This window comes from Schistocerca serialis, chromosome 5, assembly GCF_023864345.2.
Source record: "Schistocerca serialis cubense isolate TAMUIC-IGC-003099 chromosome 5, iqSchSeri2.2, whole genome shotgun sequence".
NCBI lineage: Eukaryota > Metazoa > Arthropoda > Insecta > Orthoptera > Acrididae > Schistocerca > Schistocerca serialis.
In genome coordinates, this window is record NC_064642.1 from 650,459,779 (window position 1) to 650,485,329 (window position 25,551).

General features: G+C 39.6%; 1 protein-coding gene across 1 annotated transcript in view; it reads left to right on the forward strand.

The window, feature by feature from the left end:
• Window positions 1–1,261: 1,261 nt before the first annotated feature.
• Window positions 1,262–25,551, forward strand: part of LOC126482154 (sodium-coupled monocarboxylate transporter 1-like) — a gene marked incomplete at its 3' end in the record, with an annotated part of 74,665 nt that continues 50,375 nt past the window's right edge. The window contains exons 1-4 of the mRNA XM_050106131.1: window positions 1,262–1,482; window positions 7,437–7,596; window positions 12,051–12,168; window positions 21,402–21,469. Of these exons, the coding sequence (XP_049962088.1) occupies window positions 1,262–1,482; window positions 7,437–7,596; window positions 12,051–12,168; window positions 21,402–21,469 (567 nt within the window). The remainder of the gene's footprint in view (window positions 1,483–7,436; window positions 7,597–12,050; window positions 12,169–21,401; window positions 21,470–25,551) is intronic.

Consider the following 25,551-nt stretch of genomic DNA (forward strand, 5'->3'; position numbering starts at 1 on the left):
TACTTAACAAGTCTTCAATCTATTCACATATCTGTGAATTTATTCCTTGTGCTCGCACCTTCGTCAACAGTCCACAATGGGGCACTGCGTCAAATGATTATGAGAAATCTAGGAATATGGAATATATATGTTGCCCTCTTCTTAATGTTCCAATTTATGCTTCTGTTAGAGCAAGTGCCATTCTGCCATAGGCGGCGCGAAGACAAGATTACACTAATATGAAACTTCCTGTCAGATTAAAATGTGTGCCGGACCGAGACTCGAACTCGGGACCTTTGCCTTTCGCGAGCAAGTGCTCCACTAACTGAGCTACCCATGCACGACTCAGGCCCCGCCCTCACAGCTGTACTTCTGCCAGTACCTCGTCTCCTACCTTCCAAACCTTACAGAAGCTCTGCGCTGCACACTCCGCTGCAGAATGAAAATTTCATTTCTGGAAACATCCAACAGGCTGTGGCTAAGCCATGTCTCCGCAATATCCTTTCTTTCAGGAGTGCTAGTTCTGCAAGTTTCGCAGGAGAGCTTCTTTAAAGTTTGGAAGTTAGGAGACGAGGTACTGGCAGAAGTAAAGCTGTGAGGGTGGGGCGTGAGTCGTGCTTGGGTAGCTCAGTTGGTAGAGCACTTGCCCGCGAAAGGCAAAGGTCCCGAGTTCGAGTCTCGGTCCGGTACACAGTTCTAATCTGCCAGGAAGGTTCATATCAACGCACACTCCGCTGCAGAGTGAAAATCTCATTTCAGGATTACACTAGTTACAGGGGGTACAGAGACATTTAAGCATTTCTCTCGCGTTCCATCCGCGATTGGGATGGAAAGAATCCCTCAAATCGATAAAATGGGAACAACCGTCTACGATGTACTTCACAGTCGTTTGCAGTGTATAGTATAGGTGTAGAATCCCAAGGTATCGTTTCTTCTTTTGATGCTTTAAAAGTCGGCCGGTGTGGCCGAGCGGTTCTAGGCGCTTCAGTCTGGAACCGAGCGACCGCTACGGTCGCAGGTTCGAATCCTGCCTCGGGCATGGATGTGTGTGATGTCCTTTTAGTTAGGTTTAAGTAGTTCTAGAGGACTGATGACCTCAGATGTTAAGTACCATAGTGCTCAGAGCCATATGAACCATATGATGCTTTAAAAGCCGGAAAAAGAAACTGTCTAATACGGAAGTTTGGCTGTGTTGCTAATAAGAGTGACGTGATATTTCAGGGGTCCTCGGTGATAGCAGCGTCCAGGTGCACACACAACCGTCACCACTGGTGGGAGCAACATGGCGGCCAACGTAACAGCTGCGGCAGCAGGTGTGGTGGGGAGACAGGTGCTGTTCGGCTGGGTGGACTACGTGGCTTTCGCGCTAATGCCCTCTCTCTCCGTGGCCATAGGCCTCTACTTCGGCATCTGTGGCCGTGCCAAGAACACTGCCAAGGTGGACTACCTGCACGGCGGAAAGACTATGAGGGTGCTCCCCGTCGCCATCTCGCAGATATCGAGGTGAGCCATCCACTCTGCAAGACATTACTCACATGTTTCCGTAAATTAGTACACTACTTGAGAATTGCTTGGTAGTAATGATGCAGGGCGTTCGGTAGTTCCAGCTGCATACTTCGAAGATATGTTGAGGTCACTGAGCACACAATATATCGAATAGGAACCAACGGCTGGGAATATACCGTCTCAGCTCTACAACCATTTCAGATTAGTTTTTTAACATACTCATTTCTGCTTTATGAATTTAATTATTTAGTAACTGCAAGGAGAAAAATTAAAGAACTTATCAGCACTTTTGTCTGTAGTAAACCTGAAAAGATTCCTGACATTACTGAAAAAAAGAAGAAGAAGAAAAACAAAAACGAGTGCAGCAACGGTTACTCATGCACAAATCAGCTGCTCAGTACGGCGACCACCTAAGTCGATGTATGCGTTGTACCCGTCCATTATGTTATGATGTACCTTCTCCGTCACACCTGGTGTGTCGTCAGTCTGTCGTGCAGAAATTGTGCCAGCGAGCCTCCCTCTGCCTCCACAGGAGTGTCACAAATTGAGCAATATATTTGTGACACTCCTGTAGAGGCAGAGGGAGGAAAATGTCTGAAACGCTCGTAGGGGTGTTGCAGGGCAGGTTGCACCGTGACATAAATGTTAAGAAAAAATGCGATACGTTGCACCGTTTCCGAGTTATTAAGCACTGAATGTAGCCAATCGGGGCGTCGCGCGCTCGCATTCAAGGGGCCTGCCAGGAGCGGTGTTACCTAACGAGTGCTTTGTTTGGTTAGCAGAAACTTGAATTCGCGCGCGCAACGAACATATTGGCTAACTTCAATGCTAAATAACTCGGAAACGACGCAACGTATTGCATTTTTTTCGCAACATTTATGTCTCAGTACAATCTACCCTACAACATCACGACAAGCGTTTCAGATATTTTCTGACCACCCTACGAGGTGTGGCTAGAAAAAAACCGGACTAGTACTGGTGAAACAATAAAACGAATGCAATAAGGCTGAAAGTCGCGTGGCCTGTCACGTGACTCTCGCTCCGCCTACTGCTCGAGTTTCATCTGCCTCCTGCACTCAGTCTGCCCGTGGCGTCTGTTTTTAATTAGTTGACGTTTTGTCTGTGCGTCGGAAAATGTTGAGTGTACAGAAAGAACAGCGTGTTAACATCAAATTTTGTTTCAAACTAGGAAAATCTGCAAGTGAAACGTTTGTAATGTTACAACAAGTGTACGGCGATGATTGTTTATCGCGAACACATGTGTTTGAGTGGTTTAAACGGTTTAAAGATGGCCGCGAAGACACCAGTGATGACACTCGCACTGGCAGATCATTGTCACCAAAAACTGATGCAAACATTGAAAAAATCGGTAAACTTGTTCGACAAGATCGCCGTTTAACAATCAGAGCAGTGTCTGAGTTAACAGGAGTTGACAAGGAAAGTGTTAGGCAGATTCTTCATGAAAGTTTCAACATGAACAAAGTGTGTTCAAAAATGGTTCCAAAGTGTCTCACAATTGAAAAGAAGGAACGCCGAAGAATGATTTGTTCTGACGTCCTGGAAAACATTGAAAGTGATCCCACCTTCCTACAAAATGTTATCACTTGCGATGAATCGTGGTTTTTTACTTACGATCCCGAAACTAAACGCCAATCGATGCATTGGAAAACTCCTGGTTCTCCACGACAAAAAAAAGCACGAATGTCAAAATCGAAATTCAAGGCAATGATGATTGTTTTTTTTTTACATCAAAGGGATTGTGCACATTGATTGGGCACCAGAGGGACAAACAGTGAATCAGCATTACTGCATTAGCGTCCTGGCTACCCTACGTGAGCGAGTACGGAGAAAACGGAACGATTTGTGGAGAAAAAAGTCATGGATCCTTCACCAAGACAATGCCCCAGCTCACAGTGCGTTGTCAGTGAAGACGTTTTTGGCAAAACACAACATTCCCATCTTAGATCATCCACCCTACTCACCTGATTTGGCCCCCTTTGACTTTTTTTCTTTTCCCTAAAGTCAAGTCAGCTTTGAAAGGAACTAGATTTGAGACTGTTGAAGCAGTAAAAGAAAAAGCGACGGAAGTAATGTATGGACTTACCGAAAATGATCTGCAGCATTGCTATGAACAGTGGAAAATTCGTATGGATAGGTGTAGAGACCGAGGAGGAGAGTACATTGAAGGAGATAACATGAAATTGTAAATAATTGTAAATAAATGTTTTTTCCAGCATCAGTCCGGTTTTTTTCTAGCCGCACCTCGTATATACATATACCTTCATTGTAGTGTGAGAATAATTTAATTCTATTATTGAAGTATATATATATATATATATATATATATATATATATATTGTAGTGTGAAAATAAAACTTTTTCTCTAATTTAATTCTTTTATTAAAGTATATATATATGAATTTCGAAATAGGTAAGAAAATTAACAGCACTTTTGTAGAATAAGTGTTTTGAAAGAAAATTAATTTAGAGAAAAAGTTTTATTTTCACACTACAATGAAAGTATTTTCTTGAAAAACACTTATTATACAAAAGTGCTGTTCATTTCCTTACGTATTTCGAAATTCATGCGACCAGATAGGCTAGGATGATTTTACGATGATAGCACGTTCCATAAGATTTGAGGATGGCAAACACATAACCGTATAAGCAGAAAGCTACTCCCGGAGCAGTATCTTGAGCGCCTACCGTCATTCAAGGTTCTAACCGTGGTAATTTCTCATCAGCACGCGTCCCTACAACACCCGATGAGAATGTTCCATCGGATTCAAAAAAATGGTTCAAATGGCTTTAAGCACTATGGGACTTAATATCTGAGGTTATCAGTTCCCTAGACATAGAACTACTTAAACCTAACTAACCTAGTGACATCACAAACATCTATGCCCGAGGTAGGATTCGAACCTGCGGCCACAGCAGCAACGCGGTTCCCGACTGAAGCGCCTAGAACCGCTCGTCGGATTCAAGTGCTGCTAGTATTGAATGCAGTCCCTTCATACATGATTTTGAGGACAACTGCGAATAAGAGCCGTAAGTTATATGATGTTGTTGTTGTTGTGGTCTTCAGTCCTGAGACTGGTTTGGTGCAGCTCTTCATGCAACCCTATCCTGTGCAAGCTTCTTCATCTCCCAGTACCTACTGCAACCTACATCCTTCTGAATCTGCTTAGTGTATTCATCTCTTGGTCTCCCTCTACCGTTTTTACCCTCCACGCTGCCCTCCAATGCTAAATTTGTGATCCCTTGATGCCTCAGAACATGTCCTACCAACTGATCCCTTCTTCTCGTCAAGTTGTGCCACAAACTCCTCTTCTCCCCAATTCTATTCAATACCTCCTCATTAGTTATGTGATCTACCCATCTAATCTTCAGCATTCTTCTGTAGCACCACATTTCGAAAGCTTCTATTCTCTTCTTGTCCAAACTATTTATCGTCCATGTTTCACTTCCATACATGGCTACACTCCATACAAATACTTTCAGAAACGACTTCCTGACACTTAAATCTATACTCGATGTTAACAAATTTCTCTTCTTCAGAAATGCTTTCCTTGCCATTGCCAGTCTACATTTTATATCCTCTGTACTTCGACCATCATCAGTTATTTTGCTCCCCAAATAGCAAAACTCCTTTACTACTTTAAGTGTCTCATTTCCTAATCTAATTCCCTCAGCATCACCCGACTTTCTCCTGATAAAAACGTCCTCTTGAGTAGTCCCCGCCCGGAGATCCGAATGGGGGACTATTTTACCTCCGGAATATTTTACCCAAGAGGACGCCATCATCATTTAACCATACAGTAAAGCTGCATGCCCTCGGTAAAAATTACGGCTGTAGTTTCCCCTTGCTTTCAGCCGTTCGCAGTACCAGCACAGCAAGGCCGTTTTGGTTATTAGTTATATGATAACAGTATCCAAATAATGAACTCATTATATATCACCATACACAAAAAAGTGATCAGTGTAGCTATTGTATTGGGATGAAGAGATTCGTAGGATTTACATCATTTCTGAAGTCTACCAAATGATTTTGAGTGGTGGTGTAGATCTCGCTAGATTATCTCACCTGGATTCATTTCTGCGTCTGTTCCAAAAAGATTTGTAATAAGACGTTCAGTAATGAGAAGTTTCGTTCATGGACGCTGAAGAATTGTGAAAGAATCTGATTGTGGAAAACCACGGGAAAAAACGATATTTCATTATTGCAGACATCCTGAAATACGATATCAGCGAGACCTGCCATGAAGATATCACCATTCGTCTCACAAGGGAGATTTTTCACATGCAAGCCAACATTTACATGTATGTAATCAAAGAAGAGATTATCTCTTTCAACGCGCTGAGCAAAGGCGAGTAAGTCTGTTAGGATACCGCCACTTCTTAAATCAAATCTATTCAGCAAGAAACATAGGCAAACTGAGATTAAATTTATAATATTCTCATCACTTTTATCACACGGAAGTTTACCCCTGTATGCCATATGAACAGAGTTTCGTTCTAGCAAAATGGCAGCAGATGTCACCTTATTTTGCAAAATGCCAGGAAGAGTTATAATACACGAAGCAATTATCAAAGGGTTACCTTAAGACGGGAGTTCGTGTATCTCCAAATGCCTGATAAGACCTCTATGTTTCTCCACACGGAACGATGTTCATGTCTGTAAATATAGAAACGTAATGCATATATCACCGTACGTGGATATAATTGATTATGATTGTATCCTACATGGTTGCAGTCCTCGTTCACACAGGATTCATCTAGCGAACGATGTCTTCAAAAGAAAATAGCTCGGTGGCGGAAAGGTCAAGTCGAACTCCCAGTCTGAATCCCATGAAGCAAATTAGTATACTCTAGGAATCGTATTGCTGCCCATAGTCCACATAATCATCGAAATAAGATGTTTGTGATGCTACCTGGTACTAAAGCTACCTTGTTAATTATAAGAGCGATTTTTATTGCTATGAAACTCGATTGAAATTATAGTTATTTCTCTGAAACTGGCTTTGATTTAATGTTACCTTAATGTGAATTTAAAAGTAACAAAGTTGAGTAATTATTGTCTGGAAAGATAGAGAAGTAAGTATAGAATATCACTGATCAAGGTGGACGGAAATGGCTTGCTTTGTACGAAAAGAATGCATCTGACAAGTAATACCAGTAATACAGAACCTGGTAGAATATAAATGGTTTGCAGACATTGAGACTTACGTGGACACTTCTAGAGCTTAAGCTGTCTGCTTCGGTTTCTCGTCCGACGTTTGTTTCATCGACAAGCTGACATTTTACTAACACAAGTGGCAGCCTACTGGCAGACTTACCCGCATTTGCTCAGCGCGTTGAAAGAGGTAATCTCTTCTTTGACTACACACTGTTGCCTCCAAAAGTTCCGCTTGAGAAAACGGTACTCTATCTTGTAGTTAGTCTTGGTAGTCAGTTCTCTCGTACAGCTCTGCATTCAGTAATCATTTGCGAATTGTAATGAGCCAACTTTGCCGAATTATGTTCATTTCAAACAGATGTATTCTGCTTACTGTTGAGATTATCACAATACTTACTATATATACATCACAGTGACCTTGGTGTTCTTCTCTCGATTACTCGTCAAGGTACTCATATTGAACTCTGTGAATAAGAATGACACGTTTACCAATAGGAGCCAGTTCATCGACATCTCAGTTGAGAATATTTGCCACTTTAGTTTTCATAATCTTGTTGTAGGCTATCTGCTATAAAACACAAAATCAGATATAACACTCGTACGTTAGGAATCCTCTACCATTCGGGGACGAATGGTAAATACAAATGAGTAGTGGAGCCATAGATTAAATGAATAAAGAATTATAAATGATTTGATCTCCTTAGGGAATGATTCTTGATTTTACACATAGTATGTTGCCAACATCTACCTTATACACTCACACTTTTCTCAACAGTCACGTATCTGGTAGCACGCTGGTGGGTGTACCTTCAGAGATCTACTTGTACGGCAGTGTATACACTTGGATTTGCCTGAGTGTCATTCTGTTCTCTATCGTCACCAACTTCGTCTTTCTCCCAGTCTTCTTCGAGCTTCAGCTCACATCAACTTACGAGGTAAGTTTATGAAGTATACTAGATAGAAAACCTGAATGGGAATTAATATTGTGGCTCAAACCCATTTGTTAACTAGGAACTGTAAGTAAATTCTTCTATTATTACATGTCTCTATGTTAGGCTCGAAACAAATATATAAAAATGAATAAAAGTTTCCAGTCGTTTTGATGATAAAACTCTTTCATATGTGAGTGATTTTGTTTCCCGTTTATAAATACTTGTTTAACACGAAGGAAATGAGCGATTGCTTAAAATGTTATTTTTAGAATTATTTTAAGACAATTGACTATTCATACTTCGTTAAATATTATAACTAGTATTCAGGAAATTACACCTTTTCGGCTTGGATTAATATCGACGACATGTTGTGAAATATAAGCACAAGAGTGAGTTTTGTTACATTAAAGTCATCAGTCGGTCTATTAGTCCAACCAAGTTGATCTGTGAGTACATACTATACGACATGTATTAAAAGGGCCTTGGAAAGGTTCGGAGATTGGTTTCAGAAACTAAAGGAAACAAGAGTTACGAACAAAATATCTCCATTGGCCTTAAAACTAATCTCCATTAGCTACAACACATTTGTGACGTCGGTTGCAAAGCTGTTGGAAATTGACAGCAAACGCTTCTTCTGAAATTACTCGAAAAAATGGCCTTGTTGGATATCAGCAACAGCTACAAATTCTTCTTGCTCAACACAAAGCGCTTGTCCTTCAAAACTTCCCTTATTCTCTAGATTTGGCGCCAGCAGACTTCTTTTTCTTTCCGAACTTTAAATTAGCTCTGTAAGGTTAACGCGTTGCAGACATACCATGTGACCACAGTGCTTCCAGTGATTTCCACAAGAAGCGTTTCGAAACAATTTCCAACAGCTTTACACCCAATGTCAGACGTGTGTAGTAGCTAATTGTGATTACTTTGAAGGCCAGTTAAGAGAAATTTTCTAACTCTTGTTTCCTTTGTTTTCTGACACCATACACTGAACTTTTCTGATGTACCTTGGACATACCAGTCTGTTGTCTGACATGCTTGCTGTTATGCATTATTAATTCAGAACTAAAAAATACAGATTATAACAAGGAACTATATGTCAGTTATTCGTTTCCTCTTTCATTTACAGACTGATACTATGGAAAAATTTATATACCGAATCAGATAAGGTAATATTTTTTCAGTTGACTTATGTTTGCTCAGGGGACTCTCTTAATAAAGAAGCAAGTTACAAACTGTGTCATACACAGTGGAAGTCTTTCTGACCCACCAGATTGGTGGGCAGTCTACATATTTTTTTTCTTTTTTGGTTGCAAAATGAACTTTTCCAACTTTATACGTATGTTCAGAGTTTTCATGCAATATTGTACTATTCACAAGGTACAGCTAATGTATGAACTTCTGAATTCCTTCCGCTAACTGTTGATATAATGTATTATTGTAACAAAAATTCCACATCAATAATGAAAAAATATTATGCTACACAATCGATTATACATCCAACTATTTAACCCCTTGACATTGCTTTCACTTTTCCAAAATATATTTGGAAGACTGATAAAGAACCTCAAATGTTGAGAATAAATTTGTTATAATTTTCAGGCTAGATTCTTTATTTCGGTTGTTCTTCTTCTGCTCTTTTAATAAGATTGAGCTTAAAAGAGAAAAAGTTAATTTTATCGAATAAAATTAAAATGGCTGACAATATAATGAATAGAGAGTTAAGGAATATCTTTTGAATTATGAATGATTATGTCAGGGGTGTTGTTCTTCAGAATGTATGTTAATCTTGCTTCCTAATCGTAATAATTCCAATATTTACCTCATCTCTATGAATGGCTAACGATCATCCATATTTCTAACATCGCTTGTGAAGATGACTTTGTTACCGTACTTCTCATTCATATATTTTTTAACATATGTTTCCAACATCTATCATAGTTGCTTAATTAATATATTGCATGTCTCACTTTCATTAGGCTTTGATTTTGTTAAATGTGGACTATTGCTTGAATAATAGTATTTATAATTAGTAACATTTTTATGTTCTTACATCATTTTAGGGCCTCCTTGTCCTAAAATATTTCCCGTAACAAATCTGCCTTAATTAAAATGGCAGCATTGTCAGACTGAGCATTTGAGTTACCCATGCAAGAATCATTATCTTTAAAGTCTATTTGAAACAGAGATCTTTAAGTTCTTTAACGTGCTTATATGTGATGGTCCGTATATTTGTTATCTGAAGTAACATTTCTTCGTTACATATTCCTTCATTCTCCTTTCTTCCCCAATACACGCAATTTGTTCGAGTTGTTTTCGCCGATTTGGAAATGGTGTACAAAGACTTAATTATTATCTTTACAGAGTAAACCCCTGACAGAAGATGGTTCTCTTGATGTTGAAGAAACAGGAAAAATGTCTCAAAAGTCTTTTGCTGATGGTATTGAAAGAATTCTTTCCTAACCTTTCGAATCTCTCCAGTAGTCTTTATCGTGATGACTGCACTTGTTGAATATTTATACAAGGATTAAATTAAATAGTATGATTATATTTTTGTATATATTGACTATAATATCAGTTCCATTAAACATGACATCTTTCATGTTCATAACGTTGTTCATGTTTACATCGATGACGATTCATTTATTTGTATGTTACATGTATTTATATTCATGTATATGTTAATGTGTTAGAGACGCTTTAAACTTTTCCTGCTGGGAGTTTTTCATTGCAGTGAATGGAAACTCACCATTCTGTCATTTAATGCAGACGTCATAACATTACTTATTTGTAGCCTCAAAAAGCTTTTTTTCTGGAGATGAACTGATGAATAAATACATCCAAGGAAACGAACTGCGCGATCAGATTTAGAAGCCCACTCAACGAAAAATGGCGGACATGTCGTCCTGTGCCTGATTTTGATAAAATGTAGAGCCTTGTTAGGTATCCAGATACTGAAATCGCTACTTTCCATTCAAGTAGCCCTTGCATTGGCCTCACAGGGCTGTCAATAACGAACTGTGTCTTATGTCAAGAACATTGATGAATAGTAATATTGCATCAACTACATAATTCTGAAAGAAGCCAAAATGTTAAGCTGAAGAAATACTGTGGCTTTAAAGTGAGGTATCTGAACCCTGAAACAAACATTAATTAGAGAGGGCGAATTTTTTAGTGAACTTGGTTTTAATAACTGTAAACTGCTGAATATATCGATACATGACTATTTCTACAGTGAACAAAATACTCATGTCATAGTCATCAGACAAAAGTAATTTAAACTGTGAATAATAAAAATGGGAAAGATGTAGTTTGGAAATACCATGAACAGATATATCAAAAGGAAATGAAAGAAAAGAGTTTATAAGAAAAGGGTATATACTTGTATTTGGTGTGATATTAGAGAAAAATGGAGTTCTTATATTTTAATGTCTCTGCTTGCTGTTAGGAAATGAAGTACCTCCTTAATTATTCTTATTCAATGAAAAGTGGCTTCGCCATCTCAGAATTGATTAAAAGAATAATGTTTCAAATCTATAAATTGCTACTTGCGATGAAGGTATATTTTATAGTTGGTATCAAAAAGAAAATTATACATTCTTATAGGTAACTGAGATACGTAAAAGTAACAGGTAATACAGGTTTGAAAACGTTATTAATCCATTACCTTAACGTATAAAAGAATCAAGAAGACCAGGGATCGTAAAAGTATGTAGTTACATGAGTTTTCTCACAACTGATACTGTTTCATTAAAATAATGGACAAAGCTTCGTTATCGTTGGATAAATGACTCCATATTGAGAATGATATTTATTACTGTGTAGGCTGTTATGGCTATGTGTACGATAAATAATTTATTACTGTAGATGACATGTGTGTTGTTAACAGCAATCTCAATCTGGAATCATGGACTATGTTACGCAGTGTGGAATAATTTCAAACCAAAAAGAGTTTAATGAAATTTGCGGAAGAATTAAGAGATAATGCAAATTCTAACGAAAAAATGTAATATTTTGATTTTCTAGGTTCTTGAATACCAATTTGTACAGCATGATGGCGAATAAACACCTACTTGCCGGTGTGGTTTGTTCAGAAAGAGCGTTATCAAGGCGAAAATGATGGAAAAACTACCTCAAAAAATTTACATACCGGCAGTAAATTACAGTATTGTGCTCGTATCAATATTTTGCATATCCTGATTTTGTCAAGTTTTCACCAACTTCACAATTTTAGGAAAAGAGTAGATGTACTCGTGTAATGAGAGAGTGAAGAATATTTCTTGCAATAAAATAAAAATGTGGAGAACTGAGTATTTTCAGAAACTGTACTGACCTCATCACCATGTATCTACTACTTTGTACTAGCAGTATTAAGAGATTCGTCAGCCCTGTCTTTAGAATAGGTAGTTCTTGTAATTTCATTCATCCATTCCCCGTCCGCTTACATGTTGTTGGTGTTTCAGTACTTGGAGCGCCGCTTCAGCCGAATAATCCGTGTCCTGGCGTCGGGCTTATTCACGCTCAACATGGTGCTCCACCTGCCACTCTACCTCTACACGCCAGCCATCTGTTTCAGCCAAGGTACATCAACGAAAATAGTTTTATTAAGCAGTTAAAATCTAACTAAAAACACCTATAGCAATTATCGTTTAGGTCTGTCGAAATTGTTGATTGAATTGTGTAATCAAATATACATGACAGGAAAATGGCCAAAGGACTTTGCAGAAAGTATCTTAATACCTATAGAAAAGAAAAAGAACAGCAAAAAGGGTGAGGAACACAGAACAGTGAGCCTGATGTCGCATGCGGCCAAAGTCTTGCTGAGTACGCTCAACAGGGGCTTTATGGAAACTGAATTGCGTAATAGGAGATGAACAATTTGGTTTCAGGCGAGGAGTGGGAACTAGAGATGCCATTGGGCTACTGTGAGTGGTAGGGGAGAGGTACATGGAGAAGAATCTTGATCTTGAAAAGGGTTTTGACTGTGTCAGATGGGACAAACTGATGGAAATCCTAAGGAAACATGGAGTTGACTGGAGGGATAGACGGCTAATTAGAAATTTATATTTGAACCAGAGAGCAAGAGTAAGAATAGGAAATGTGATGAGTCAAGAAATAGAACTGGGAAGAGGTGTAAGACAAGGTTGTTGTTTATCACAAACACTGTTCAATATATACCTTTAGGAAATTATTAGTGAAAGTTTTGATGGAAGGAGAGGAACTTGTATAGGGATTCGGAGAGTAGACTGAATAAGATTTGCAGACGACATGGTTGTGATGGCAGAGAGTGAAAGAGCGATAGAACAAATGTAAGATGACCTAAACAGAAAATTAGAAGAATATGGAATGAAGATTAACAAGAAGAAAAAGAAAAGTATGGTAATTGGAGAAAAGGGGAGAAAATGCCATATCAAAATAGGGAGAGAGGAAATAGAGCAAGTAAATAACTTCAGTTACTTGGGAAGTGTAATAATGGATGATATGTATTGCTCAAAAGAAATTAAGAAAAGAATTGCAATGGCAAAAGAAGAATTCAAGAGGAAACAGATATTACTTTGTGGACCACTAAACAGAGATCTGAGGAAAAGACTTGCCAAATGTTACATCTGGAGCGTTGCACCATATGGTGCCGAGACCTGAACATTGAGGAAGGAAGATGAAAGAGGATTGGAGGCACTAGAGTTGTGGATATGCAGAAGAATGGAAAAAGTGAAATGGGAAGACCGAGTAAGAAATGAAGAAGTATTAAGAGGAGTTGGAGAAGAAAGAAACATTCTTAATTATCAGAAACAGTAAACGGAACTGGATTGGACACTGCTTGAGGAGGGACCGTTTATTGAAGGAAGGAAGGAATGGTGGAGGGAAAGAGGGGAAGAGGAAAAAGAAGATGTCAAATGCTGGACAATATCAAAGTAGACAAATATTCAGGAATGAAAAGACTGGCTATGGACAGACAAAAGTGGAAGAGGCTTAACCCATGACAAGACCTGCTGTAAGGCAGAATACCATACCACTACTACTACTTCGTCGAAACAGACAACATATCTGAAATGTCTCTCATTGCTAAGACAATTAGTTGCCATTTCTATCAGAGCAATAGGACACAATTCTCTAGCAGTTCGCTTATATTCAGTAGCTAACACCGTGGTACTGGAACTTTAATAATGGTAAGCATTTATTTATAGCTTATACAGAAAATGAGTAGCGTTCAATAAGGAATGCAACACATTTTTCTGAAAGCTCGTTGGTTTTATTCGTAATTCTGATGTATCATATTATTCACCACTCTTTTGGCTGATGCCAAATCCGAAATCAGGGCAGGAAATGAAATACAACAAAAAGAACTGAAAGGACTTTTATTACGAACACAAAAGTATAGCCAGAACAGAACTGGCCTTCTTGACGGAGAGTGTTGCTATTTATACAAACATCGAATATCCAGGAATCTTCTATTTACACAAACGCCGAATACTCCAGAATACACAAACGCTGCAAACATAAGCTATTTCGAGAACCTTCCCGAAAAGACAGATACTATCTAACATATAACTGATGGTGATCGGGTTTGAGTTGACAATCAGCAGAGCGCCAGCTAGCGAAACTGACCTCTTCCCCACTCTGCATTTACCATAGCTTGCTGCAAATATTAACCTTTTAAGTATTTTATAAGATGATGCGGCAGTACAACAGAAGATATTTCAAGGAGAATTACACCAACCACGGAACCGGCTGATTTGAAGCATTTAGTGTATTAGTCAGTACAGAAAAGCTTTATCATAATTTTGTTGTTTGCAATGTTCGCATTAGGGACCTTGACTTTTACGCTATGTCACACTGTCCAATAATACATGGTGTATCAAAAAGAATCATCCGACTAAAAAAATCATAACTATTATATTATTTGACATATGTGCGTGAACAACGTACAATTGAAAAGAGCAGACTCTCGAGTTTTATACGGTTCCGGCTAAGTAGTAGCAGTGTGCGCCCCCTTCAGTTCTAGTAAAAATGGTGTCGGGACAACAAAAAGCATTTTGTGTTCTACGTTTCGCGCAGTGCGGCTCAGTATCAACTGTTCAGCGTGAGTTTTGTACTAGGTATGGTATGGATCCTCCTACAGCACAGAGCATTAGACGCTGGCATGAACAATTCCCAGAAACAGGTCGTTTGTAAGGCAAATCGCAGGGGCCGTCTCCGATTGTCCGACACAGACGTCGAACGCATCCGTCATAGTTTCACAAGGAGTCCACAGAAATCCGTTGGCCGTGCAGCTCACAGCTCAACATGTCCCCATGTCCGTCCGGCGTGTGCTGCGTCGACGTTTGCACATGAAACCATACAAAATTCAGCTACTGCAAGCTCTTCGTGAAGGTGACGAACAACGACGTGTGGAGTTCTGTACCGGATTGACATATGTCGTGCATCTCAACGGGGGCAAGTTGAACGCCTATGAACAGGTAGGGAAAAAAAGCTTTTTTATTTCCCCGTTCATCAAAAAACAAAATTCACTGTGTGTATTTATTAGTTTCAGAAATATAGACGTGCCAAATCGAATGATTCTTTTGGATGCTCCCTGTACAACATCTTGATTTTCTGATCAACGCGTGGAAACAAGGTATCGCACAGTCCCTTACTTGCGCTAACGGAGGCAGTGCAAATATTCTTATGCAGTCCAGGCACCCTACTTTGAGGTCACTCGTCATTTAATATCAGCTTATACAAGGTCATACCGAAAAGTATAAAAAAAAAATATCGGGAATGCAGCCGAGTGAAATCTTCGACAAAGACCAGTGTTTCGACACTTGCACACCCGGAGGAAATTCAGAACTTCGATTTGCAGAGCATGCGGAAAGATACATACATACACACACACACACACACGCACGCACACTCACACACACAAACACACACACACACACACACCGTTAACACAAGTACCACCACACAACTAAAAATGATCGACGTAAGACGTTGCAGAACTTACGCAATAACCTCTACCCTCACTTGTAACATTCAACTACTTCATTATTAACACTATCTCAGTAGGAGGAGGTGCATGCCAGAAGCTCCATATTGCTACACTGAAGCGCCAAAGAAACTGGTATAGGTATGCGTGTTCAAATACAGAGATATGTAAACAGGTGGAATACGGCGCTGCGTTCGGGAACGCCTATATAAGACAACAAGTGTCTGGCGCAGTTGTTAGTGCTGTTACAATGGCAGGTTCTGAAGATTTAAGTGAGCCTGAACGTGATGTTATAGTCGGCGCACGATGAGATGGGACACAGCATCTCCGAGGTAGCGATGAAGTGCGGATTTTCCCGTAGGACCATTTCACGAGTGTACCGTGAATATCAGCAGTCCGGTAAAACATGAAATCTCCGACATCGCTACAGGTGGAAAAAGATGCTGCAAGAACGGGACCAACGACTACTGAAGAGAGTCTTTCAGCGTGACAGAAGTGCAACCCTTCCGCAAATTGCTGCAGATTTCAACAAGTGACAGCGTGCTAACCATTCAACGAAACATCATCGATATGGGCTTTCGGAGCGGAAGACCCTTTACTGTACCCTTGATGACTGCACGACACTAAGCTTTATGCCTCACCTGGGCCCGTCAACTTCAATATTGGACTGTTGATGACTGGAAACATGTTGCCTGGACGGAGGAGTCTCGTTCCAAGTTGTATCTAGCGGATGGACGTGTACGGGCATGTAGACACGCTCATGAATCCATGGACCCGCATGTCAGCAGGAGACTGTTCAAGCTGGTGGAGACTGTAATGGTGGAAGGTGTGTTCAGTTGTATTGAACAGGACCCCTGGTACGTCTAGATACGACCCTGACAGGTGACACGTACGTAAGCGTCCTATTTTATCACCTGCATCTATTCATGTCCACTGTGCATTCCAACGGACTTCGGCATTTCCAGCAGGATAATGCGACACCCCATACGTCCAGAATTGCTGCGGAATGGCTCCATGAATACTCTTCTGAATTTAAAGACTTCCGCTCGCCACCAAACTCGCCAGACATGAATATTATTGTGTATATTTGGACTGCCTTGCAACGTGCTCCTCAGAACAGATCTCCATCCCCTCATACTTTTACGGATATATGAACAGCCTTGCGGGATTCATGGTGTCAACTCCCACCGGCACTACTTCAGGCCATAGTCATGTTGTGGCATTTCTGCGTGCTCGCGGGGGCCCCACACGATATTAGGGAGGTGTATCAGTTTCTTTGGCCCTTCAGTGTATATTCCATAGGTTGGTAGATGTAGTGGCTATGTTCTGCAATAGCTCGGCTGTTGTACGCGTGAGTGACGCTTATGCTCAGTACACCTGTCTTCCACGGTCTGCCCATTATATGACGTGCCACAACAGGGAGGAATACATTAGTTGCCCGCCTTACGCGAATCAAGATCATAATTTACGAATCTGTGAACGGCGCTAATAGATGGTGGTCGAAAAATGAATTTCGCATCATTTCTCCCAGAACATGATCAATCCCGTTTGAAATGCTTCTTATGTAAGGGAAAAATGCCTAGACGTTGATGCCACTTGATTCGCGGGTAGTCAGTAGCGCAATGCACGTATGATCTGTCTTTCACTGTAACCCTTCTGACGAACAGTGCATTCGAGATGGGCTAATTCAGGTGACACTGTTTTAGACTCTTAGATGACGCTGTTCCTGTGAACCAAGAAACGAAGTAGTCGTTCATGATGAGTCGGATGGCGACAACTATTAGTCTGTAGATACAAATCAATATAAGTTGAGTTTCCACAAAAAGCATGTCGCAATATACCATCAAAATTTCTCCTGATCAACACATCAGGAAAGGGATGGCAGCAATCCTCCACCTACTTATGAACGGAATATTTAGGTGGACTGAATTCGGATGTTCTTAAAGGCCGTTTAATTATTAGTTCCATTAAACAAAAAAATCATCTACGTACTAAAAAAATACGTTTCTCCAAACCTTCCATAAAAAAATGGCCGCTAATTGTGACAACGGGTTTTCCATCTGTATTGTGCCTCTTTGTTCATAGTACTAGCCGTCAAATAAACAACATAGTCTTATTACGGAAACAGTTGAAATTAAGTTAGCAATTGACCTAATACATAGAGGTGGAGGTTTTCGGTTAAAATCTGTGTATAATAGTGCCGTCACCCCATGGTCAAACAATAGAGAGACAGAGGTAATGCTACCTCACCCGTTGATGAATATTCACTATCAATAACGTCTGATATTGATCATTTTCGGTTTTGTTTACAGTGTATGTGTGATCTTTTCGCATAAATTTCCCTTATATTCGCATGAATACGGTACCACCACAGCCCTACAACTTACTGGAAAAAAAATTAAAATTAGTGGCGGACTGGGACTCGAATCCGGATTTTTCACTTTACGCAAACGGTCGTCCTAACTGCTTCGTCTATCTGAGCACGCTTCACGGAGAGACCCAAACTTCCAGATGCCCCAGTGCCTGCTACCCATAGTGCTCGCACAATCACATGATTTCCACATAAGGAGCTGCGTGGTCGTGGGCGCCTTGCCACGGTTCGCGTGGCTCCTCCCGTCGGAGGTTCGAGTCCTGCCTCGGGCACGGGTGTGTGTGTTGACCTTAGCGTAAGTTCTTTTCAGTTAGATTAAGTAGTGTGTAAGCCTAGGACCGATGGCCTCAGCTTTTTAGTCCCATAGGAACTTCCCACCACCACCGCCACACAAGGAGAGACGTATTTAGTTTTCTCGTCTGGTTGGCTTGGCTTTGACATGAAATACGAGTAAATTAGTGCCGTGTGTGTATTTGACAGTATCTGTTGAGTTATAAGCAATGTTACTTCACATAAAGCGGGAAATTCGGGTTCGAGACCCTATTTAGCACAAATTTTCACTTGTTTCCAATAAACTGTATAGCTGTGGTGGTACCGTATTTGGAATTTGCGAATGTATTTCATGATTTAATACCGTTAAAGAGAGTCAGCAATGTCTGTTCCTTAGGACACACAGGCGTATCTAAAGGAACATTGCATTGAACATTATAGTCACTGTCAAGATACAGACGCTGTGCTACTGTCTATCGAAATAGTAGCGGTTGTCGAAAATGTCACCCTCCTACATTCCCTAAGTCATTCGAATATTTATTCGCCAGGAGAAACTTAAGTTTCAGAAAAACATGTAGGCTTATGTGCTTTATCAGTAAGCAGTAGTATTCAGTTCCAAACATAGATTATTGGCATTCATGTGTGTGACTCCAGTTGTGTACCTTAAGTGAGATATACAACAAACTGTTTCATATCATGTTTCTCTTGACGCAGTCACACATCTCGACTTTTATTTATCATTAATGATTCTTTCACAATAACTGACCCATATAAAAAATTCAGTGATAATGGTATCTGCATAAAGTTTTCACTTGCTGCCAATTTCTTACACAAATTAAACAAAATCAAAGATATGTGAACCTGGACATCATCATTATCTTCCATTCAAGAATTTTGCTATTGCCTGTGCCGAACTCAGAAACAAAAACATTACCATAATTTCCGAGGTCTTCCAATGTTTCTTTTCTCGTTCCACTTGTTGTACAGAATACTCTGAGCAATTCTGTGATCTGGCGTTCACTTGAGGTCCTGTCTGCTACTTTCAAGATAATTTTGAACTTTTCCATTCATACTGAAAATATTTAATTCTGTTGTAATATCTTAGCTTCTAATCATGCCTGTTCTGTTCCTGTGCATTTCTTCGTCCTCCTTAGGAACGCACCTCTGCTGGCCTTTTTTTTTAAATTTTAATTTTTATTTATTTATTTTCTTTTTGGCTTTACCTCCATAGGATAGCGTCATCAGCTTACAAAATTTCATGATAGTTTACTGACATAAATTTACATAAATTTGAGTATTTTGCTTTCAATGGTAGGCTGATTTTCATTCTTTTGAGTAATAACGCTATCATCTGCAGACAGGTTAGTCACTCCTCATTCGCTGCCTTAAGTCATTTGTTTAATTTACATTTCATTTTATGAAGAATGAAGAAAACATAAAGATATTACACCTCGGTTAATAGTTACTTCTTCTAATTGATTCCTTCCTGTGTTTTTTATAATGGGTCTGTTTTTGTAAAGACTTTTCACTGTCTTTATTAGGTGATATGGATCTCCACATTCACTCTTCCACAGGCTATCACGGCTCACGGTCAAAGGCCTTCTCAATGTCAACAAAGGCCATATTGGTTTCTGTATTAAATTCTCTGTGTTTTCCTGTAATGTTCCTAATTACAAACCCAATTTCTCTGTATGAAGGGCGTGATCTAAATACGTTCTGTTCCTCAGGACTAGCACAGTCTGCGACATCCCTCATAAGGTTATTGATTATCTTCACATATAGTTTGTATCCAGTGATTAGATGACCGATGCCACGATAGTTTCCACAGTCGCTGCGTTTCCCTTTCTTCAAGAGACAGTTTATTGCTGCTGGGTACGGAATGTCTGGAACCTTACAGTTCCTTCAGCATTCATTTATTGATTGTGAAAGTGTTTTATGTCTTCATATTTAGTTAGTTCGGTATTTATTCCATCTTGTCTAGTAGGCTTCCTGTTCTACATGCCTTTCAGAGGCCCTTGTAACTGGATCTACTATTTCATTGTACATACCTTCTCCACTGTCATCTTCGTTCTTCTCTGTACACCGTAAGTCTGTATAACGATTCATCCATTGCTCATCGGGTGTGATTTTCAGTGAAGCAGTGTCTTTTTCTTTCTTGATCAGAGGTTCCATGACTTTATATATACGTTTCTGTCCGCCGTGTGCGTCGTGTCTTACGAACGTTTCCCATGACTCCGGGTGTGAATATTTATTTCTCAGCGTTCCTTTTTATTCTGCATGCATTCCAGTTCTCTGATATTTTTGTCTGTAGAAAGTTCAAATAAGATACCTGCAGATACGTATTGTTTCTAATTTAGTGCATGTCATCTTCATTTGCCGATGAATTTCAGGCAAATAAAAAAAGAATGCTATTGATATGTTGACGTAGTTATCCTGTCAAAGCCCGCTCTGTTTCCATATCCTGCGGATAACAGCGCGTCGGTGTTATTAAGTTATTTTTCACAGCGCATGAATGAATGACCTTTGTGTATCAACCAACCTAATTATGTATATCAGATGTTCAGTCCTACTGTCAGACGTTTACAGTTTTTAATGTATCATTTGCATATTCCCTATATGACTGTTGTACAACCTATGACGCATTTCATAGGCTAATACGTGGTAGTAAAGGTAATGGAAAAGTTGAATTGATCCTGAAAAAAGAGGGTCATCTGCCTGTTGCAAACTAAAAAGCCACTTCTAGCACAAAATATCCGCCGGGATCAATTTCATTACTCCTTTCGATTACACGCAAACTCTTACCATCTTTCAGTTAACAATTAAAACGATATTATACCTAATACGGCCGTGGTTCTACATTTTTGTCTTTTAGAATCTTTTGATTCCTTGAAGTGAAATCTCTAGTAAAACTCGTTTTAGTAAATATTTCGTTTATTATGTAGTCTTCAACGTAGTTGTGCCTTGAAAATGTTAACAAGCCCGTTGTGGATGTCTTGATGATATATTCACAAATAGCCAACAAGTCTGACGTTTTCCAGCAACTTACTCGATCTCTTATCGCGAGTGAATAAAATACATGGTTTGAAGACAATTAAATACAAAAGCTCTTTTTTATGCATTGTTCATTATCATCTGCAGTACTGGTTCATTCACGAAGATCATTCACTAAGAGATTAAACAATAAATTTACCTTCTCTCTGTTTCTAGTAACTGGAGTCAGCGTCCACTGGATCACGCCTGTTATCTGCGTGATGTGCATTTTATACACTATGTTGGTAAGTAAGAACGGTACATGTTTATTTGATTCTTAATTAAGAAGTGGAACCAGATGTTCTCTGTTCAGTAACTCATAATAGTGCTACAACAAACAGACTGGCTGTCTCGTAAGAAATTAGAAGATGGACCCGCTGACGGTTTTCAGGTCGATAGGATAGCGTAAATAGGCTGATATAGCATTCGAGATCAAGTGCAGTTCTTAGCTGATTTCATATCGTATTCCTTTACGGAACGGAAACCTTCTTCCTGGTATCACACAAGAGTTTGGATAAGCCCCATAATTCACGGATCACCACAACTGGCTGCAAATTGTAGCATTTGCACGGGATTGTAGTACTTCTTAAAAATTTAGTAATATTTGCGGGGGAGCACAGAGAAAGGAGCTGTGATGTACTATGTCGTATTCTAGTCATCTACGTGCACTACTTTTAGTCCCAAAGAATGACTTTAAATACTGTATCCGAAAAGTATGAAATATTTCCAGTGTTTCAGAATTATTTACGAGATAGACTATATTGAATATAACGACGGTAAGACACTGAAGAGGCCAGAAACAGTTCTGGGCTTCAATGAGTAGATACGATACATCAGGAAAGGAGGAAGAACGCTCCTATTAAGGGGAAGTGGGCTGGGGTGTGAGGGTAGGAGTAATAGTTTGTCATTTCCTTACTGCTACAACATAGAGGGACGTTAGCTGCTACGTAGAGCAAATAAAAGCTACCAGGTGTAGAAATATGAAAACGAAATTTCCCTGTAGCCAGTGCTAGCCATCAGTATAGAGCCCGCGAGACCGCGTCTGCAGCGCCGTCTGCTTCCTGTAGCGGCTGACGAAGAATGTCAACACACAGGAACTCAAGCTCCATACATCAGTATTTTTTCAAACCCGTAAGCAAGTCGAGTTTTGTGCCTACGAATCACGATCTGCGGACGGCACTGGTTTTCTGTTATCATTTGAAGAAAATTTCTGCAGAATCGCATCGAATGCTTGTTGAAGCTTTCCGCGAACATGCTCTTGGGAAAACACAGTGTTTCGAGCGGTTAAAAAAATTCAAAAGTGGTGATTTTAACATCAGACACGACCAGCGGGGGAAATCTCCGAAAAAGTTCGAAGACTACGTGAATTGCAGGCCTTATTTTATGAAGATGATATTCAACCTCAACAGGAGCTCGCGGAACAATTGAATGTGACGCAGAAAGCCGTTCCTCCTCCGTTGAAAGCTAGGGGAAAGGTGCAGAAAGTGGGAAAATGGGTTCCACACGAACTGAATGAAATACAGCAAGCAAATCGAAAGACTTCTTGTGAAATGCTGCTTGCCAGACACAAAAAAGTCATTTCTCCATCGAATAGTGACAGGTGACGAAAAATGATTATATTTTGAGAATCCCAAGCGTCGTAAATCATGGGTGAATCCAGGCAAACCATGGACAACCACTGGAAGACCAAATCGCTTGGGATAGAACACAATGCTTTGTGTTTGGTGGAATGAGAAGGGTGCCATTTATTATGAACTGCTAAAACCTGGTGAAACCGATAACACTAATCAATACGAACAGCAAACGATCGATTTAATGGAGCTTTACGTGACAAACGATCGGAATACAAATGATCGGAGTATGGAAAAAGGCAAAACAAAGTCATATTGCTCCACAATAACGCCCTATCACGCCCAGCAAAACCGGTCGGGGAAAAGGTCGTGGCGTTCAGTTGGGAAATACTAGGACATGCAGCTCATTCTCCAGACTTGGCTCCGTCCGATTATCATCTATTTGCATCACTGAAACACGTTGTCGATGAACAACGGTTCGGTTCGTATGAAGATGTACGGAAATGGCTCGCTGATTGGTTCACTTCAAAAGAAGAACTGTTTTTTGGCGTGGCGTGACATTCATAGTCTGTCGGAGAGGTGGGAGAAACATATAAATAGCAATGGAGATTATTTTGAATAAAATATTGTTTATCAGTTTCAGACAACAGGTGTGTAATTATTGCAACAAAAATCCGGTATCATACTTCTATACCTGATATTCTGTATTGTTATAATTTTATTTTCAGTCATCTGCATTTATTGATTTTGTTTATTTGCCTTCGATTTCAAAATAATAGAGGCTTCACGTCGAGGTACATATTGTGGTAAACGATGTGTTATACACCCGGAAGTAGACCTGTGTGAATTCCACCTGGGATGGCTCTAATTCAGTTTTGGGTTCACAATTGTGTTAGTCTATTCTGGAAAATACATCTACATTTTGCACAAAATTAAAAGGGCATGGGTCTCGAAGTGTTAAGGTGCTCGGTGTATCAAATACAAATACTTTACGCTTTTATTTTTTTAGTTTCAAGTTTTAGCATATCTTAAATTTCAAAAGCATTTAAGAGTTTATCACAGTGGCACTCAAAAGACTGCTCACAATTATTTAGAACAATATTTTAGAATAACTAGCACCTGAAAAACATCGAAGGAATTTTTTTTTAAATTCCGAAAACGTTTAACTCATGCAGTTTTTTAAATTGAGTAATCAGTAACAGAATGACTATTTAAAACACAATTCACCAAAGATCTGAAAATGAAAGCATTAGCCAAAGTAAGTTGACCGGCTTTACCCAGTTACCAAGGACAAAGATGATTCGTTCAGTTCAGACTATAAAAACGCACAGAATACACATTCAATTTAATTAACAGAAATAAATTACCGAACGCGCACGGATCTTTGCCCTCGGCATAATATAATTAAAAGAAAAAAACTGTACTCGTTGAATTCACAGGAGCTTTAAGGTAAACAGAGCATAGAAGATACAAATCTTTTAAAACAGTTTGAACAACTGAACATTCAGAAGAAAGCGCACGCAAAGTTTTTAAGAATATACACATGAGTGCTTTAAACACGAAAAAGTTTGAACACCTCAGAAATCAAAATAAGACACACAATCAACGTGAAAGTATCACTCTCTGTGTTTAATTAGACAATAATGGAAACAGAACCGGCCAAAATGTGAGGTCTTTTACGTCTGTCTTAAGAATAATTCGGCCGTGTACCGATTACCGTAGGTGCTGATCCATATCAAACAGACGGGAAAAATTGAGGACCACTAGCGAAAGCTACACAAACACACAGGGTCTAAACATTCTGCGTGGTGTCTGTTTGTTCTATATCGTGTCTCCCTACCACTTTCGCGCAACGACGCTCTGAGCGTGTTTTTAAGGGAGTTGACTAGTTTGAACCTGGGACCTGTTGCTGGTAAGGAGACGTCAGACCACACATGACATGTAGAATTCAGAAGAGTTCAGTGAGACTAGCGATGATATAACCAAATACTTAATGATTTCAGCGTCAGCTCCACTGCACTCCCTGTAAAAGAATCTTAATACTAACTAAATTTAGTGGAAGGGGTTCAAGGCTTTCCTATTTTTAGTTAGCTGGTAAAATAACGTCAAAAAGCAGTTAAGTTTACCATTGGAAATTTTATTCTACTCACAAAACATTGTTCATAAATTGCACTATTGATAAAAGGAAATGTTTTAATACAGGATGGTAAAAACCAACTGCATTCAACAAAAATGTGAACGAATATTCCCTGAGTGGGTTTCCAAGTTCTACAATGGATCGAAGGATGACTATGCCATATCACATCTATAATCTAGGTTTAAATTAAGTTTCACAAGAGAGAAAACTATCAAAATGGTCTACAGTGACCCTCAATTATCTTTAATTACTTATCTAACTTGTCGTAAATTACAGTGGCTGATGTGGCTTCTCAATAACTATATAACAGAAAAATCATCGCGTTTCAGATTTTTACTTCAAGTGGCAAATGTGAACACCATGAGCTTTAATTGACGATCGACACTAGTATTACGCAAAAAGGGGATGTAACAGATGAGACTTCTGCAGTTCTGAGTGAAGCCTTATGCGCTCAAAAATGCGGCATCGCGTGCGTTCATTACCTTGTCGGTGTTCGTCAGGGGGAGGCGGCCGGCGCAGCTCTGTCCAGCTCGCCCTCTCGGAGGCAACCCTTTCTCTTCTCCTTACTACAATTTACCGAAGTTAGTTTAAAAAAAGACTGTCTGCCTGTGTTTTCATC